This window comes from Staurois parvus, unplaced genomic scaffold (assembly GCF_062004578.1).
Source record: "Staurois parvus isolate SC_StPar_1 unplaced genomic scaffold, SC_StPar_1.0 ptg000345l, whole genome shotgun sequence".
NCBI lineage: Eukaryota > Metazoa > Chordata > Amphibia > Anura > Ranidae > Staurois > Staurois parvus.
Genome location: NW_028318141.1, coordinates 86,799 through 105,230, shown reverse-complemented (window position 1 = coordinate 105,230; position 18,432 = coordinate 86,799). Strand labels below are relative to the sequence as shown.

At 47.7% G+C, this 18,432-nt stretch overlaps 1 protein-coding gene across 1 annotated transcript in view; it reads left to right on the top strand.

Moving 5' to 3' along the window:
* The window catches only part of LOC149456890 (importin subunit alpha-5-like), a 117,679-nt gene that overhangs the window by 83,853 nt on the left and 15,394 nt on the right, over window positions 1-18,432 (top strand). Inside the window, 6 exon segments of the mRNA XM_089684317.1 lie at window positions 1,366-1,460; window positions 1,552-1,683; window positions 4,255-4,343; window positions 5,535-5,634; window positions 9,694-9,857; window positions 13,982-14,060. Of these exon segments, the coding sequence (XP_089540443.1) occupies window positions 1,366-1,460; window positions 1,552-1,683; window positions 4,255-4,343; window positions 5,535-5,634; window positions 9,694-9,857; window positions 13,982-14,060 (659 nt within the window).

Sequence of the window (18,432 nt, the reverse complement as noted above, 5' to 3'; positions counted from 1 at the left end):
TGATGGGGCACTATCTTCTCCCACCGATTCCAGGACATTTTCTTCTCCCAGTGGCCTCAGTCCGGCCCCCCTAAAGTCTGAAAGACCGTAAACTGGCCCTGTGTTTATAAAGTTTGGAGAACCCTACTCTAGGGCCTCTGCTTAAAAAAAAATAAATTACAAAATAAATGAAAAAAAAAATAAATGTATATATGTATAGATATATAGATATAAATAAAATGTATTAATTTTTTTTTTTTGTGTGTTTGAAGTAGTTATCTAGCTTAAACAATGCTGATATTTACATGTGGGAGAGGAATGTCAGAATTGTCCCGAGCTGGGAGAAGTAAAAAGTAAAAAATACAATTTCTACTTTTAATTTATTTAAATGATTTCCTATTTCTATCTTTCACCTGCTATGATTTTTTGTTTTATGACTTTCAGAAAAATGTAAATGACTTTGTTGTAACCATGGTAACGGTAATTCGATTATGAGAAGGGTTTTCCTGACTCTTCATCCCCCTGCTCTTGTAATCGGCTTACTACACGCCTCAGACGTCCGCACAGATTTTGATCAGATTGCAGAGCGTCCGATGTGTGGAATGTCCTGCAAGGCCCTCGCCGGGACAGTCACATACGGCGTACTGCGGCGCCGGGACTGATCATATCATTGCCGTAAACAAAACCTCCTGTTGAAAATCTGATTTGGAAGTCTGCAGCGAGCGCACTGGATCGGTCTGTCACAGAAGCAGACAGAAATCTGAAAAAAAAAAAAACGTTTAATGTGTGATTGGGACCCCCGTACTGTGTGATTGGGACCCCCGTACTGTGTGATTGGGACCCCCGTACTGTGTGATTGGGACCCCCGTACTGTGTGATTGGGACCCCCGTACTGTGTGATTGGGACCCCCGTACTGTGTGATTGGGACCCCCGTACTGTGTGATTGGGACCCCCGTACTGTGTGATTGGGACCCCCGTACTGTGTGATTGGGACCCCCGTACTTTGCATGAATGCCCCCAGACAGAGCTGCTGAGGCGTCGGTAGCAGGTTGTGTGCTGCCTCTGCTGTCGGCTCACACGGGAGGATGTGTCAGATGTGGTGATGTCTGCCCCTCCCTCTGTAGATTACACATTCCGGCTTCTGTGTGTTTGGTGATTGGTTCCAGGAAAGGGGCCCAGAGGGGAGGACGCTACATCAGTGTGAGGAGACGGAGAGAGCCGGGGTCATGTGATCAGATTAATGACATCATCGTCTCACTGCGACATCCAAGCCGATTACGCTGAGCCGGGCTCAGATGGAGTTGTGTGTACTTTGTGTGAGCTGTCTGTACGTCCAGGGAATCCCTCTGTATCGTTTTTACCCAGAATCCTTTGCGTTTTCACAGAACCCAACCCGCCGATAGACGAAGTGATCGGCACACACGGGGTGGTGGCCCGGTTTGTGGAGTTCCTGAAAAGGAAGGAGAACTGCACATTACAGGTCAGTTACTGCGGCGGCGATGTCTGTGTGTTGTGAGATACAAGTGACAGTTACGACATAATGACACGTTACTTCTTCCTGCTTCCCTCAGTTTGAAGCGGCATGGGTGCTAACGAACATCGCCTCAGGGAACTCCCTGCAGACCCGAATAGTGATCCAGGCCGGGGCCGTCCCCATCTTCATCGAACTGCTCAGCTCAGAGTTCGAAGATGTACAGGAGCAGGTACTGCACCGCCGCCAATGTATCTCTCTGATTGGTCCAACGCATTCACCGTGTCCCAGCAACACGTCTCTGTCCTGTTACCTGCATCTATACCACACCTGGCATTCTCTGATCTGTCCAACGCATTCACCGTGTCCCAGCAACACGTCTCTGTCCTGTTACCTGCATCTATACCACACCTGGCACTCTGATCCACCCAACGCATTCACCATGTCCCAGCAACACGTCTCTGTCCTGTTACCTGCATCTATACCACACCTGGCACTCTCTGATCTGTCCAACGCATTCACCGTGTCCCAGCAACACGTCTCTGTCCTGTTACCTGCATCTATACCACACCTGGCACTCTCTGATCTGTCCAACGCATTCACCGTGTCCCAGCAACACGTCTCTGTCCTGTTACCTGCATCTATACCACACCTGGCATTCTCTGATCTGTCCAACGCATTCACCGTGTCCCAGCAACACGTCTCTGTCCTGTTACCTGCATCTATACCACACCTGGCACTCTCTGATCTGTCCAACGCATTCACCATGTCCCAGCAACACGTCTCTGTCATGTTACCTGCATCTATACCACACCTGGCATTCTCTGATCTGTCCAACGCATTCACCGTGTCCCAGCAACACGTCTCTGTCCTGTTACCTGCATCTATACCACACCTGGCACTCTCTGATCTGTCCAACGCATTCACCGTGTCCCAGCAACACGTCTCTGTCCTGTTACCTGCATCTATACCACACCTGGCACTCTCTGATCCACCCAACGCATTCACCGTGTCCCAGCAACACGTCTCTGTCCTGTTACCTGCATCTGTACCACACCTGGCACTCTCTGATCTGTCCAACGCATTCACCATGTCCCAGCAACACGTCTCTGTCCTGTTACCTGCATCTGTACCACACCTGGCACTCTCTGATCTGTCCAACGCATTCACCATGTCCCAGCAACACGTCTCTGTCCTGTTACCTGCATCTATACCACACCTGGCATTCTCTGATCCACCCAACGCATTCACCATGTCCCAGCAACACATCTCTGTCCTGTTACCTGCATCTGTACCACACCTGGCACTCTCTGATCCACCTAACGCATTCACCATGTCCCAGCAACACGTCTCTGTCCTGTTACCTGCATCTGTACCACACCTGGCATTCTCTGATCCGTCCAACGCATTCACCATGTCCCAGCAACACATCTCTGTCCTGTTACCTGCATCTGTACCACACCTGGCAACTCTCTGATCTGTCCAACGCATTCACCATGTCCCAGCAACACGTCTCTGTCCTGTTACCTGCATCTGTACCACACCTGGCACTCTCTGATCTGTCCAACGCATTCACCATGTCCCAGCAACACGTCTCTGTCCTGTTACCTGCATCTATACCACACCTGGCATTCTCTGATCCACCCAACGCATTCACCATGTCCCAGCAACACATCTCTGTCCTGTTACCTGCATCTGTACCACACCTGGCACTCTCTGATCCACCTAACGCATTCACCATGTCCCAGCAACACGTCTCTGTCCTGTTACCTGCATCTGTACCACACCTGGCATTCTCTGATCCGTCCAACGCATTCACCATGTCCCAGCAACACATCTCTGTCCTGTTACCTGCATCTGTACCACACCTGGCATCATCACATTATCAACTTCCTAATTCCCTCATTGTCTGTTAACTCCGCCGCTGTCACCCATAAACATTAAAGCGGAGTTCCACCTGAAAAAAATAAAAATAAAAGTCAGCAGCTACAAAAACTGAAGCTGCTGATTTTTTAAATACAGCCACTTACCTGTCCAGCGAGAAGTGCTGCGCTTTGTGAATGGCCCTGCAGTCTTCTGGGGGTCACGTGTCCCAGAAGGCTACGGGGACTTCCACTTCCGATCGCCTAGGCCAGGGGTAGGCAACCTGCGGCTCTATAGCTGTTGTGGAACTACATTTCCCAAGAGGCATTGCAACATTACAAAACTGACAGTTAAAGCTATGACTTGCAGAGGCATGATGGAACTTGTAGTCCTGCAACAGCTGGAGAGCCGCTGGTTACCTACTCCTGGCCTAGGTGATCGCAGCGGCACTGGGAGTGGGTACCTGTCAAATTTGGGTACCCGCTCCGCTCACCCCTAACCCCGCACAGGTCCCAGAGGACTGCGGCCCATGCACAAAGCGCAGTGCATTTTGCACATGTGCAGTAGGAAGCCGGCTGTGAAGCCGCAAGCACTGCTGGTTTCCCTTAGGATGGCAGCTCTAGCACCCGACAGGTGATTGAAGAATAGGCTCAGGCAAGGGACACTGCTGGATCCCTGGACAGGTAAGTTCCCCAATATTAAAAGTCAGCAGCTACAGTATTTGTAGCTGCTGACTTTTAATTTTTTTTGGCAGGGTGCCGGGGGCCAGAACTCCGCTTTCATTTTTGTAAAAAACGAAGCATTAATGTCACTTTGTGGTTTCAGCTTTAGCTCTTCAACTCTGTAAACAGCCATTTAAGACCCCCTCCAGGAATGCCTGAGTCCTGCAGGTCCTTTGGTGATAGCAAACCTAATTGTATATGTGTATTTTCTCCCACAGGCGGTGTGGGCTCTGGGAAACATAGCAGGAGACAGTACAGTGTGCAGAGACTACGTTCTAGACTGCAACATCCTGCCGCCTCTCCTCCAGTGAGTACATTGTCCTCTTTACATCATTCATTTTTTCCCCCCAATTCACTGATTTTATAGTAAGGACCAGTGTACCTTAGAACATGTGCGGTGTGCTGTATGTCAAGTCAATTTACAAAGCTTATAATGGTTATCGTCCTTTCATGGGGTGTAGGTGTTTGCTGTGTGAATGTACTAGGAAGTTACATCCTGCAAGAGTCATTAGTTTAATCTTTTGTATTGTTCCCACATTTATATGGCAGTACAATTATAGTGAGGTGTTAGCGTCACTGTCTGTGAACAGTGGCGTCCCTAGGCAGGTGCGGGGGGTGCGCGCCGCACCGTGTGACTCCGGACCCGCTCCACGAAAAGGTGAGTTTTAAAGCAAGCCAATGATCCCCGCAGGATAGATCGGATCAGCAGATTGAGCATAATTGATCGGAGTCCGAACCATTATGCTCCCCAATCCGCAGATCCCATCCATCCTGCGGGGATCCTCAGCTTGCAACCTATACGGGGTTAACTGATCTCTCCGCGAGAAGGTAAGTTTTAAAGCAAGCCGACGATGCACACAGGATGGATCGGATCTGCGAAATGAACATAATGGATCAGAGTCCGATCCATTATGCTCCCCAATCCGCAGATCCAATCCATCCTGCGGGGATCGCCGGCTTGCTTTAAAACTTACCTTTTCATGGAGAGATCAGTTAACCCCGTATAGGTTGCAAGCCGACGATCCCCGTAGGATGGATTGGATCTGCGGATTGGGGAGGATAATGGATCCGACTCTGATCCATTATGTTAAATCCGCAGATCCGAGCCATCCTGCGGGGATCGTCGGCTTACAAGCTATACGGGGTTAACTGATCTCTCCATGAAAAGGTAAGTTTTAAAGCAAGCCGACGATCCCCGTAGGATGGATTGGATCTGCGGATTGGGGAGCATAATGGATCGGACTCTGATCCATTATGCTCAATCAGCAGGTCTGAGCCATCCTGTGGGGATCGTCGGAGAGGTGACACCAAGCGTTTCCGCATCGGGTGACACCAACCTTAGGGATGCCCGTCTGTGAATGTTCTGTTCATACATTTACACTCAGCACAGCACCGCTTGGTTCATGCTGACTTTTCTATAGAATCTGACAGCAGAGTATTTAATTGGTGATTTATGTCATGTACCCTGATTGTAACCCTTCTCATATCTCCCTTCCAGGTTGCTTTCTAAACAGAACCGTCTCACTATGACCCGGAACGCAGTCTGGGCTTTGTCTAACCTGTGTCGGGGGAAGAATCCGCCTCCAGATTTTGCAAAGGTCAGCGATCTGTCGAACTGAGAAAAAAAAAATAAAGAGCATAAAATGAATATGTCCCTCAAAATTCCACAATATAACCTTGTACCTGCTTTCCTAAGGGCCCTGTCATAGCGATGCGATTTGCGAATTGAAATCGCACCTGAAATGGCTCTAATGCGGTGCGAATTGCTGCAGCGACATTTCTAAAGTAGTTCTTGCATTACTCTTTCTGCAGTTCATTGCGATTTCACATACATAGAATATAATGGGAATCGCAATGCACATGGAAAGAAATCGTTGAAAATCTTCAAGTTGCAATAAGGTCTTAAGAAATTGCACACAAATTGCACAATTATAAATCGCAGCGGTGTCACCGGTGACTAAAAAATGAACACAAGAATGAGACTAGACATGGGGTCCCAGAACAATAATAGCTGAGACAGTTTTTGCAAATGGTATTCAACAGGCAATGAAATTCACTTTTTGCAAAAAATAATAAATTATATATTTTTTTTTTTTTTGCAGGTAAAAAAAAAGTGCATGTACTATTTTTTTTGTTTTGGGAGCCTGTAAAGCATTGCACCCGCGATCAGTAGATTGCTGGTGCCATGCAGGACTCCTGCAGACCTGTCAGTGGCTCTGTTTGCTCGTACCTCATACTCTCACAGCTTCGCGGTAGTTAATTGAGAACTAAAAGACGACAACTGCAAAGACTGTTGGAACTTATAGTTTTCTCATTTACAGAACACTGTGAATGAGTGACGCGGCTGGGTGGGCGGTGCCCCGCATGGCCACTTTTTTTTTTTTTTTTTTTTTTTAATTTTAATTTGTGGCAGCTAGCTGGGCGGGGGGGGGGAGTTGTCACATCGGGGGAGCTGGAGCCACTCCTTTTGTAACATGTTACATCCTGAATATGGGTGTAACATGTTATGGAAGGTGAACTTATCCTTTTTCACTACTGAAGTGTTCACAGATAATCCAGATTTCTTGTATATGTCCGATTGTCTATACCAGTGTTTCTCAACCTTTTTTCAGTCAAGGCGCCCTTTAAAATTGTGGACAGGCTCGGGACACCCTTAAAAATTATGGAGAGTCCCGAGGCACCCTTAAAAATTATGGAGAGTCCCGAGGCACCCTTAAAAATTATGGAGAGTCCCGAGGCACCCTTAAAAATTATGGAGAGTCCCGAGGCACCCTTGAAAATTATGGAGAGTCCCGAGGTACCCTTAAAAATTATGGAGAGTCCCGAGGCACCCTTGAAAATTATGGAGAGTCCCGAGGTACCCTTAAAAATTATGGAGAGTCCCGAGGCACCCTTAAAAATTATGGAGAGTCCCGAGGCACCCTTAAAAATTATGGAGGGTCCCGAGGCACCCTTAAAAATTATGGAGGGTCCCGAGGCACCCTTAAAAATTATGGAGGGTCCCGAGGCACCCTTAAAAATTATGGAGGGTCCCGAGGCACCCTTAAAAATTACGGAGAGTCCCGAGGCACCCTTAAAAATTATGGAGAGTCCCGAGGCACCCTTAAAAATTATGGAGAGTCCCGAGGCACCCTTAAAAATTATGGAGGGTCCCGAGGCACCCTTAAAAATTATGGAGGGTCCCGAGGCACCCTTAAAAATTACGGAGGGTCCCGAGGCACCCTTAAAAATTACGGCGGGTCCCGAGGCACCCTTAAAAATTACGGCGGGTCCCGAGGCACCCTTAAAAATTACGGCGGGTCCCGAGGCACCCTTAAAAATTACGGCGGGTCCCGAGGCACCCTTAAAAATTACGGCGGGTCCCGAGGCACCCTTAAAAATTACGGCGGGTCCCGAGGCACCCTTAAAAATTACGGCGGGTCCCGAGGCACCCTTAAAAATTACGGCGGGTCCCGAGGCACCCTTAAAAATTACGGCGGGTCCCGAGGCACCCTTAAAAATTATGGCATTCTAAAATGTGAAAAAATATTCTAATAGTTTTATATAACGCAGCAACATCCACACATGTAGGACACCCAACACTAGAGGTGATTTATTCCTCCAAAGCAAGTACACTTTTGCACACCGGTACTGACTAGTATTCCAGTGTTTCTCCTCTCCCTCAGTTTTTCTCCATCACTGAGCTAATGTGATCCCAGCACTGATGGAGAGGGGCGGGGGAGGGTCAAACTAGGATGTTGTGCAGGCAGCTGGCATTCTCCTTATCAACTGATGATGTCATTGGTTATCAGGATGCCGGCGGCTAGAGGGTTGTAATGGTGCACAATGGAAACCAATGGCTTTGTGAAACTAACAGGCCGGCTTGTTCCACCCGATGGCTTGTATACAGATTTTTATGTAATTTTTAGACATTTTGCCAAGGCACCCCTGAAGAAACCTGAAGGCACCCTGGTTGACAAAGGCTGGCCTATACTACATGTTTAGAATACACTGCTGTTTAATTACTAAAGGCAGATAGGCTTTGCACTGAAAGTGCAGCAGTTGCTCTGGATCTGAGAGGCACATGCAAGGAAAAAAAAAAAAAAAAAAAAAGCCTTTTTGCTTGCACATAATTGGATGAAAGAAATCAGCAGATCTTCGCCTCATTTCAGAGTTTCCCCTCGGATCTAAAACAACTGCAGGTGTACTTGCGGCGTACAATATATTTACCTTTAGTGAATCAGCCCCGCTGCGTGCACAATTATCAGGCAAGTTGTTTTTTGAGGATTCATTTCATTATTGAACTACAATGTTCTCGGTCAATCCAAAATGTTAGTACATCTCAAACCTGAACATTTAAAGTGATGTTTTGTCTTTCTTAGGAGAATATCTCTGTGCGCACAATTTTTGGGCGTCTGATAGTGTGCAGAATTATTATGCAACTCCATGAAAAACGAATATTTTCCCATCTCACTTGTTTATTTTCATCTGTTAACCCTTTCAGTACAGGGCACTTATACCCTCTTCCTGCCCAGGCCAATTTTCAACTTTCAGGGCCGTCGCAATTTGAATGATAATTGCGCAGTCATGCAACACTGTACCCATATGACATTTTTATAATTTTTTTTCACACAAATAGAGCTTTCTTTTGGTGGAATTTAATCACCACTGAGTTTTTTTTATTATTTGCTAAATAAAACAAAAAACATCTGAAAGTTTTGAAAAAAAACGTACTTTTCTTTCTTTACTATTTTATTTTTCAGCACACTGTGACCAAAGCAACACAATGTTACCATAGTAACACTGAACTACTCTGAGCAAGTGATCAGAATTTTTTTTTCTTTTATATGATTGCTAATACCGATGTATTTCATTGATATTTGCAATCATTGTTACTGAATAAAACTGATTCATTCAGTCTTTTGTGATTAGCTGTGATTGAGAAAAGCTGATCACATGATACAGATGGGCTGTGATTGGCCCTGTCTGTATCATGTGACTGCCTTGACCAGTCACAGCTAACAACCTAATTGTACACAATGGATGGCATGACAGGAAGCCATCCATTGTGTACAATTGACATGTGATCTGCTCTGATTGGTCACAGCGGTCACATGACACTGGCAATGGGCCGGTGTAGTGATATGTCACTGGCTGTGTCTTGTGGACACAGCCAGTGACAGATCGTGCTGCTGCGCAGCTCCGTAAGCGGCTCGTTTTGATAGGACGTCATATGACGTCCAGTCACAGTGGCGAGTGTCCCGCCTGGCCATCAATCTGCAATAGGTTGGGCAGGAAGGTGTTGAAGCACATTATGGGAGATCTACTAAAACTGGTGCACCTCTGCAAAACCAATCCGCTTCTAGGCTTCTTGTCAAAGCTTAATAGAACAAGCTGAAGTTAGAAGCTGATTGGCTCCCATTCACAGCTGCACCAGATCCTGAGTGCCCCGGTTTTAGTAAATCTCCCCCATTATGTTGTTGCCGTAGGCCTTATTTGCCTAATCCTTGTATTTCGAGGTATTCTCTTCATGGTCTTCCCTCCTGTCTACAGCAATTCTTTTATAGTTTTGAGTACATTTAGAGGGATCTCCTCATGGTCCTGGGATTATAGTTGGCCATACAGTACCGGCCTGACAATTGTCTTCTGTAGTCTGAATACTGTGCTGTATCTTACAGGTATCTCCATGCCTGAACGTCCTGTCCTGGCTGCTGTTCGTTAGTGACACAGATGTCCTGGCTGATGCCTGCTGGGCCCTGTCCTACCTGTCTGACGGACCCAATGAGAAGATCCAAGCTGTCATTGATGCTGGAGTGTGCCGGAGACTGGTGGAGCTTTTAATGTAAGAAAACATGATCTTCATATGTACATACAATACAGTCTTCCATGTTCGTAGGGTTCCTACTCACAGTAATCTTACGATCCTCTAGCACAGCCTTTCTCAACCTTTTCAATGCAGAGGAACCCTTGATGTAACTTTCCGGTCTCAGGGAACCCCTGCTAAAAATGTCTTCATCTACAACTCATGATACCTTAGTCAGTGGGAAGAATGCTCCTTACACTTGTGGTCATTGGGAAGAATGCTCCTCACACTTGTGGTCATTGGGAAGAATGCTCCTCACACTTGTGGTCATTGGGAAGAATGCTCCTTACACTTGTGGTCAGTGAGAAGAATGCTCCTTACACTTGTGGTCAGTGAGAAGAATGCTCCTCACACTTGTGGTCATTGGGAAGAATGCTCCTCACACTTGTGGTCATTGGGAAGAATGCTCCTCACACTTGTGGTCAGTGGGAAGAATGCTCCTTACACTTGTGGTCAGTGGGAAGAATACAGTCTTCCATGTTCTTAGGGTTCCTACTCACTCACAGTACACTTACGATCCTCTAGCACAGCCTTTCTCAACCTTTTCAATGCAGAGGAACCCTTGATGGAACTATCCGGTCTCAGGGAACCCCTGCTAAAAATGTCTTCATCTACAGCTCATGATACCTTAGTCAGTGGGAAGAATGCTCCTTACACTTGTGGTCATTGGGAAGAATGGTCCTTACACTTGTGGTCAGTGGGAAGAATGCTCATTACACTTGTGGTCAGTGGGAAGAATGCTCCTTACACTTGTGGTCAGTGGGAAGAATGCTCCTTACACTTGTGGTCAGTGAGAAGAATGCTCCTTACACTTGTGGTCATTGGGAAGAATGCTCCTCACACTTGTGGTCAGTGGGAAGAATGCTCCTTACACTTGTGGTCATTGGGAAGAATGCTCCTCACACTTGTGGTCAGTGGGAAGAATGCTCCTTACACTTGTGGTCAGTGGAAAGAATGCTCCTTACACTTGTGGTCAGTGGGAAGAATGCTCCTCACACTTGTGGTCAGTGGGAAGAATGCTCCTTACACTTGTGGTCAGTGGGAAGAATGCTCCTTACACTTGTGGTCATTGGGAAGAATGCTCCTCACATTTGTGGTCATTGAGAAGAATGCTCCTTACACTTGTGGTCAGTGGGAAGAATACAGTCTTCCATGTTCTTAGGGTTCCTACTCACTCACAGTACACTTACGATCCTCTAGCACAGCCTTTCTCAACCTTTTCAATGCAGAGGAACCCTTGATGGAACTATCCGGTCTCGGGGAACCCCTGCTAAAAATGTCTTCATCTACAGCTCATGATACCTTAGTCAGTGGGAAGAATGCTCCTTACACTTGTGGTCAGTGGGAAGAATGCTCCTTACACTTGTGGTCAGTGGGAAGAATGCTCCTTACACTTGTGGTCAGTGGGAAGAATGCTCCTCACACTTGTGGTCATTGGGAAGAATGCTCCTCACACTTGTCATTGAGAAGAATGCTCCTTACACTTGTGGTCATGGGGAAGAATGCTCCTCACATTTGTGGTCATTGGGAAGAATGCTCCTTACACTTGTGGTCAGTGGGAAGAATGCTCCTCACACTTGTGGTCATTGGGAAGAATGCTCCTTACACTTGTGGTCATTGGAAAGAATGCTCCTCACACTTGTGGTCATTGGGAAGAATGCTCCTCACACTTGTGGTCAGTGAGAAGAATGCTCCTCACACTTGTGGTCATTGGGAAGAATGCTCCTCACATTTGTGGTCATTGGGAAGAATGCTCCTTACACTTGTGGTCATTGGAAAGAATGCTCCTCACACTTGTGGTCATTGGGAAGAATGCTCCTTACACTTGTGGTCATTGGGAAGAATGCTCCTTACACTTGTGGTCATTGGGAAGAATGCTCCTTACACTTGTGGTCATTGAGAAGAATGCTCCTTACACTTGTGGTCATTGGGAAGAATGCTCCTCACACTTGTGGTCAGTGGGAAGAATGCTCCTCACACTTGTGGTCAGTGGGAAGAATGCTCCTCACACTTGTGGTCATTGGGAAGAATGCTCCTTACACTTGTGGTCATTGGGAAGAATGCTCCTCACACTTGTGGTCATTGGGAAGAATGCTCCTCACACTTGTGGTCATTGGGAAGAATGCTCCTCACACTTGTGGTCATTGGGAAGAATGCTCCTCACACTTGTGGTCAGTGGGAAGATTGCTAAAAATCAATGGCATCAGTGGGAACTTACCTGAGAGGCAAAAATTGCCCATTTCTCAAGGAATCCCTGGAAACCTTTGGAAGGAACCCTGGTCTAGCATGTGTGCCTCTTCTCCAGTCAACAGGTAATGTAATTCCTAACCCCTTTGGTCTGGAAGGCACCCACACCCCCACAACTGACAGCATTTCTCAGTACATCAAAATACACACAAAAAAAACTGTGCAAACCAATTAAAATAACCAAAAAAGTAAAAACCAAATAAAGAAAGTCTCGTGTTTCAAAAGAAACTTCAACAAAATAATATAAATAATATAATTCCCAATGTGCTCAAAAACATCTAAATGGTGCAAGTTTTCACTCACACTCCCTCAATCAGGTGATTGCCAAGTGGAAAATGACTTCAGGAATCAAACACACATTTTGGAGTTGCAATGAGATCTTCTGAACAAATCTCCCGAATACTTCAGTGTTTTCTTAATCAATACCTCCCGAGTGGATGAAAGAAAAAAAAAACAAATCTTGTAATACTGCATAAATATTTTTTTACTTTTCCCCCCCAAATATTAACCATTACACTCGCATTTAAAATATCGAATGCAAGCTCAAACGGACACAAATCCTTTCAAACGACCCCCAGCAATCCTTCCCTGGTACTCTGCAAACGTTCGCTCATGGATGGATGATAGATGCAAAAAAAGAAGGGGGGGGAGTCTAATAGTATAATACTGTATAAAGCCTTTAATGAAAAAAAAAATTTCATATTTCACTCACACTTTAAAAGAATAAATGATGCCTTTTGATAGATACAATTTCCATTTGGTAAACTGAAAAATCCATTTTTACACATATATGATCCCAATTCCCAATGATGGGGCACTATTCCTCCCACTGACACCGATGATGGGGCACTATTCCTCCCACTGACACCAATGATGGGGCACTATTCCTCCCACTGACACCAATGATGGGGCACTATTCCTCCTTATGACACCAATGATGGGGCACTATTCCTCCCACTGACACCAATGATGGGGCACTATTCCTCCCACTGACACCAATGATGGGACACTATTCCTCCCACTGACACCGATGATGGGGCACTATTCCTCCTTATGACACCAATGATGGGGCACTATTCCTCCCACTGACACCAATGATGGGGCACTATTTATCTCACTGACACCAATGATGGGACACTATTCCTTCCACTGATACCAATGATGGGGCACTATTCCTCCCACTGACACCAATGATGGGGCACTATTCCTCCCACTGATACCAATGATGGGGCACTATTCCTCCCATTGCTACTAACGATGGGGCACTATTCCTCCCACTGACACCAGTGATGGGGCACTATTCCTCCCAATGATGGGACACTATTCCTTCCACTGATACCAATGATGGGGCACTATTCCTCCCACTGACACCAATGATGGGGCACTATTCCTCCCACTGACACCAATGATGGGACACTATTCCTCCCACTGACACCAATGATGGGACACTATTCCTCCCACTGATACCAATGATGGGGCACTATTCCTCCCACTGACACCAATGATGGGGCACTATTCCTCCCACTGACACCAATGATGGGGCGCTATTCCTCCCACTGACGACAGGACATTTTCTTCTCCCACTGGCTACAGTCCGGCCCCCCTAAAGTTTGAAGGGCAGTAAACTGGCCCTTTGTTTAGAAAGTTTGGAGACCCCTGACATAAAGCATTGTTGGTCCTCTACTGGAAATTGAACACAAATACTAACTGTCAGTATGAACGGGTAATTATTAATTATTATGAAAGGAGGTAAATTATCGCCATGACATCGTTGTTTATAAGAGGCGATGTATGCCGGGCACATTTCAGTATTTGATTTGGTTAGAGAAACACTTTAACATTTGATGTGTTTTCAGGCACAGCGATTACAAAGTGGTGTCACCGGCGTTGAGAGCTGTTGGGAACATTGTGACCGGAGATGATGTACAGACACAGGTGAGCAATCGATCGCAGACTCGGGTTTACCAATCAGATCTTTTGTGATGTATTCTTGTACTGGTGATAGCTCGCCTGATGAAATATCACTCGGGACAGTTGGCCCGTGTGGTGGGGCAGCAAAGATTGCTTCCGACTGTTGAAAAATAACACACACCGATTTTCCCGACATTAACCGTTTTCCCGGCGCCCTATAGCCGATATACAGCAACGAGGTGGCAGGGGTGCGCAAAATCACACACACACACACACACACGTATATATGATTTTACATTTCTGGGTAGGGGGTGAGTGACCTCGGCTGTCAATCACCAGGTCGGTGATTACTCACCAGCACCCAGTAATCGCGGAGCATTATTGACGGAGGGAGAGGACTGTAAGTAAACAATATAGTTCTCTCCCCTGTCAGCTCCTGCACACTGTTTTGCATGGCTCTGCTGCGCAGAGCCATGCAAAACAGTGTGCTTACAGTGAAGCACACACAGCTTACAGTAAAACAGCACACAGTTAACCCTTTGATCGCCCCAGATGTTAACCCCTTCCTGCCCAGTGCCATTAGTACAGTCTCAGTGCTTTTTATTAGCACTGATCACTGTATTGGTGTCACTGGGGATGTCAGTGACACCAAGTCAGTTCCCCCCCAGTGTCAGAATGCCCGCCGCAGTCCCGCTATAAGTCGCTGATCGCCGCTATTACTAGTAAAACTCCCAGTATATATACCGCCATTTGTAGACACTATAACTTTCACGTACACCAATTAATTTACACGTATCGGGATTTTTTTTGTATAGCAAAGACATGGAACAGAATACATTTTGGCCTAAATTTATAACGAAATGCAATTTTTTTTTTTTTTTTTTCCCTGGATCTCTTTAATAGCAAAAAGTCAAAAACATTGTTTTTTGTTTTTTTTTTTTTAGCGTAAAATAAAAAAAAAGTACATGTGATAAAATACCACCCAAAGAAATCTCTTATTTGTGGGGGAAAAAGAGGACGCAAATTTCATTTGGGTGCAGCGTTGCATGACCGCGCAATTGTCAGTAACGCAGCGCCGTAACGCAAAAAATGGCCTGGTCAGAGGGGGGGGGGGGGGGGGGATATCCTCCGGAGGGCAAGGGGTTAAACTGGGCTCTTTTACAAGGTGATCATTTACAATTTAACAGGTGAGCAAAGGATTGCCGAGTGTTCTGAGAGGGGGGGGGGGGGTCGGCGGCATTACAGGCTAGGTTTATCTTTTGAACAAACTTCACTGCTGGGGGGAGAGGATAGTTAGGATGGGCTGGAGCCTCTAGAGGGCAAGTGGTTAAAAACAGGTGACCGGTAAGCCAGTTGTTTATCTTTTATGGAGGAAACAAAGTTAACTATTTATGCTCCATTGACAGGGTGGGAGATAGCTGGATAGATCGGAGTAAGGAGTTCCAGAGGATGGAAGAAGCTCTGGAGAAGTCCTGGAGGTGAAGGGTAGAGGGAGGCCTCAACTGTGGGCCCCTGACACCTCCAAAGGGCCACATGTAACACTCAATATATGACAAAAGACAGTCCTTGACTTCAGACATACTATTGGAGATAGTGAGAGACTTCAGACGTGCAACATGCGTGGTTGGCGACTAAATACCCACAACAGGAGAGAGTCAGAGACTAGGACATGGTACATGAAACTGCTAGAGACCTCTGTCTCCCTGAATGCCTGCTGTGGTCTGCAGAGGGCTACACTGCGAGTATTGGAGGGCTGCAAGTGGTCCTGCACATTATGCACTAGGGCTCTAGTTCTCGCTCCCCAATATAAAAAGAAAAAGAAAAAAAAGCATCATGAAAGTTGCAGAGTTGCTCTGTCAATGAGAGCGCTCTCTCTGCCCCCCCTGTGTCTATAGGTGTGGATCGCAGGCTCACTTGTGAAATATGGAAACCACATATGCCCTCTTATCGGCTCAGTGGGCAAGAGCCCCTGCTGTTCCCAATTAGACACTCCTTCAGATAACCGTGATTGGATAGTACGAGGCCTACAATATGGCCGCCTGAAAGAAAGCCATCCAATGTAAGACAAACAAGGGGGCAAGATATCCAATTATAAACAAATCAGGACAAAAACCGGAATGGGTGAGGCATGTACCCCAGGGGTGTGGAAGGACTAAGTCCGGGTCCCAATCAACTTGTCAAGATTTAACCCCTTCCAGTCCGGACGCTTTCACCCCCCTTCCAGTCCGGACGCTTTCACCCCCCTTCCAGTCCGGACGCTTTCACCCCCCTTCCAGTCCGGACGCTTTCACCCCCCTTCCAGTCCGGACGCTTTCACCCCCCTTCCAGTCCGGACGCTTTCCCCCCCTTCCAGTCCGGACGCTTTCCCCCCCTTCCAGTCCGGACGCTTTCCCCCTCCTTCCAGTCCGGACGCTTTCCCCCTCCTTCCAGTCCGGACGCTTTCCCCCTCCTTCCAGTCCGGACGCTTTCCCCCTCCTTCCAGTCCGGACGCTTTCCCCCTCCTTCCAGTCCGGACGCTTTCCCCCTCCTTCCAGTCCGGACGCTTTCCCCCCCCTTCCAGTCCGGACGCTTTCCCCCCCCTTCCAGTCCGGACGCTTTCCCCCTCCTTCCAGTCCGGACGCTTTCCCCCCCCTTCCAGTCCGGACGCTTTCCCCCCCCCTTCCAGTCCGGACGCTTTCCCCCTCCTTCCAGTCCGGACGCTTTCCCCCTCCTTCCAGTCCGGACGCTTTCCCCCTCCTTCCAGTCCGGACGCTTTCCCCCTCCTTCCAGTCCGGACGCTTTCCCCCTCCTTCCAGTCCGGACGCTTTCCCCCTCCTTCCAGTCCGGACGCTTTCCCCCTCCTTCCAGTCCGGACGCTTTCCCCCTCCTTCCAGTCCGGACGCTTTCCCCCTCCTTCCAGTCCGGACGCTTTCCCCCTCCTTCCAGTCCGGACGCTTTCCCCCTCCTTCCAGTCCGGACGCTTTCCCCCTCCTTCCAGTCCGGACGCTTTCCCCCTCCTTCCAGTCCGGACGCTTTCCCCCCCCTTCCAGTCCGGACGCTTTCCCCCTCCTTCCAGTCCGGACGCTTTCCCCCTCCTTCCAGTCCGGACGCTTTCCCCCTCCTTCCAGTCCGGACGCTTTCCCCCTCCTTCCAGTCCGGACGCTTTCCCCCTCCTTCCAGTCCGGACGCTTTCCCCCTCCTTCCAGTCCGGACGCTTTCCCCCTCCTTCCAGTCCGGACGCTTTCCCCCTCCTTCCAGTCCGGACGCTTTCCCCCTCCTTCCAGTCCGGACGCTTTCCCCCTCCTTCCAGTCCGGACGCTTTCCCCCTCCTTCCAGTCCGGACGCTTTCCCCCTCCTTCCAGTCCGGACGCTTTCCCCCTCCTTCCAGTCCGGACGCTTTCCCCCTCCTTCCAGTCCGGACGCTTTCCCCCTCCTTCCAGTCCGGACGCTTTCCCCCCCCTTCCAGTCTGGACGCTTTCCCCCCCCGTTCCCCCCCAGGCCAATTTTCAGCTTTCAGCGCTATCACACTTTGAATGACAATTGCGCGGTCATGCAACACTGTACCCATATGAATTTTTTAGCATTTTTTTTGAGACAGATAAAGCTTTATTTTGGTGGTATTTATTCACCGCTGGGATTGTCACCATGGTGACACTGTACTACTTGTGCGGGTGATGAAAATTTTTTTTTTTTCTTTTTTCACTGATTGCTTTTACACCCATAAAGGATGTAAAAGCAATCATTTCTCCTTCTCTCTGGCTGCATTCCTGCAGCCATTGAGAAATACTGTGAGAGCTGTAATTGGTCACAGCTTGTCACATGGTACAAGGCTGTTGTGAACAGCCCTGTACCATGTGACCTCTGTGATCATTCACAGATTTCACACGTAGTAAGCAATGATGTCAGAAGTGAAATCATTGCTTACTACTCTGGCCAATCGGTGATCACATGACCGGGACCTCGCACAGAGGTCCTGTTTGACGATCGGTGTTCCACTGTGCCTGGAGGACACAGCGGGCACCAGATCGCGGTGCTGCGCTCTCCCAGGGAGTGCTCACAGTCCATAATGGCGGGTGCCGTTTATGATTGTCGTGCAATTTGCTGCACGACAATTTGCATTGCATGAAGTTTGTCGCCCAAAAAGGAGCAGGACTTTAATTTGGGCGACAAGCTTATGGAGATGCGATTTGTTGCGCTGCAAAACCACAGCGTGTTTTAAGTGCCTTCGCAAATAATGGCACCTGAACCTGTGTTTTGCAATCATGGCCAGAATTGCAGTGATTCTGCCGCGATCCCAAAACGCCCGGTTGTGAATGGAGCTGCCTGGTTCACACGTGTGATTCTGGATGCATTTTCAAACGCACAGATTTGTATGACAGGCTAGATATTATGTATTCCTGTTGAGGTGGTTCACACA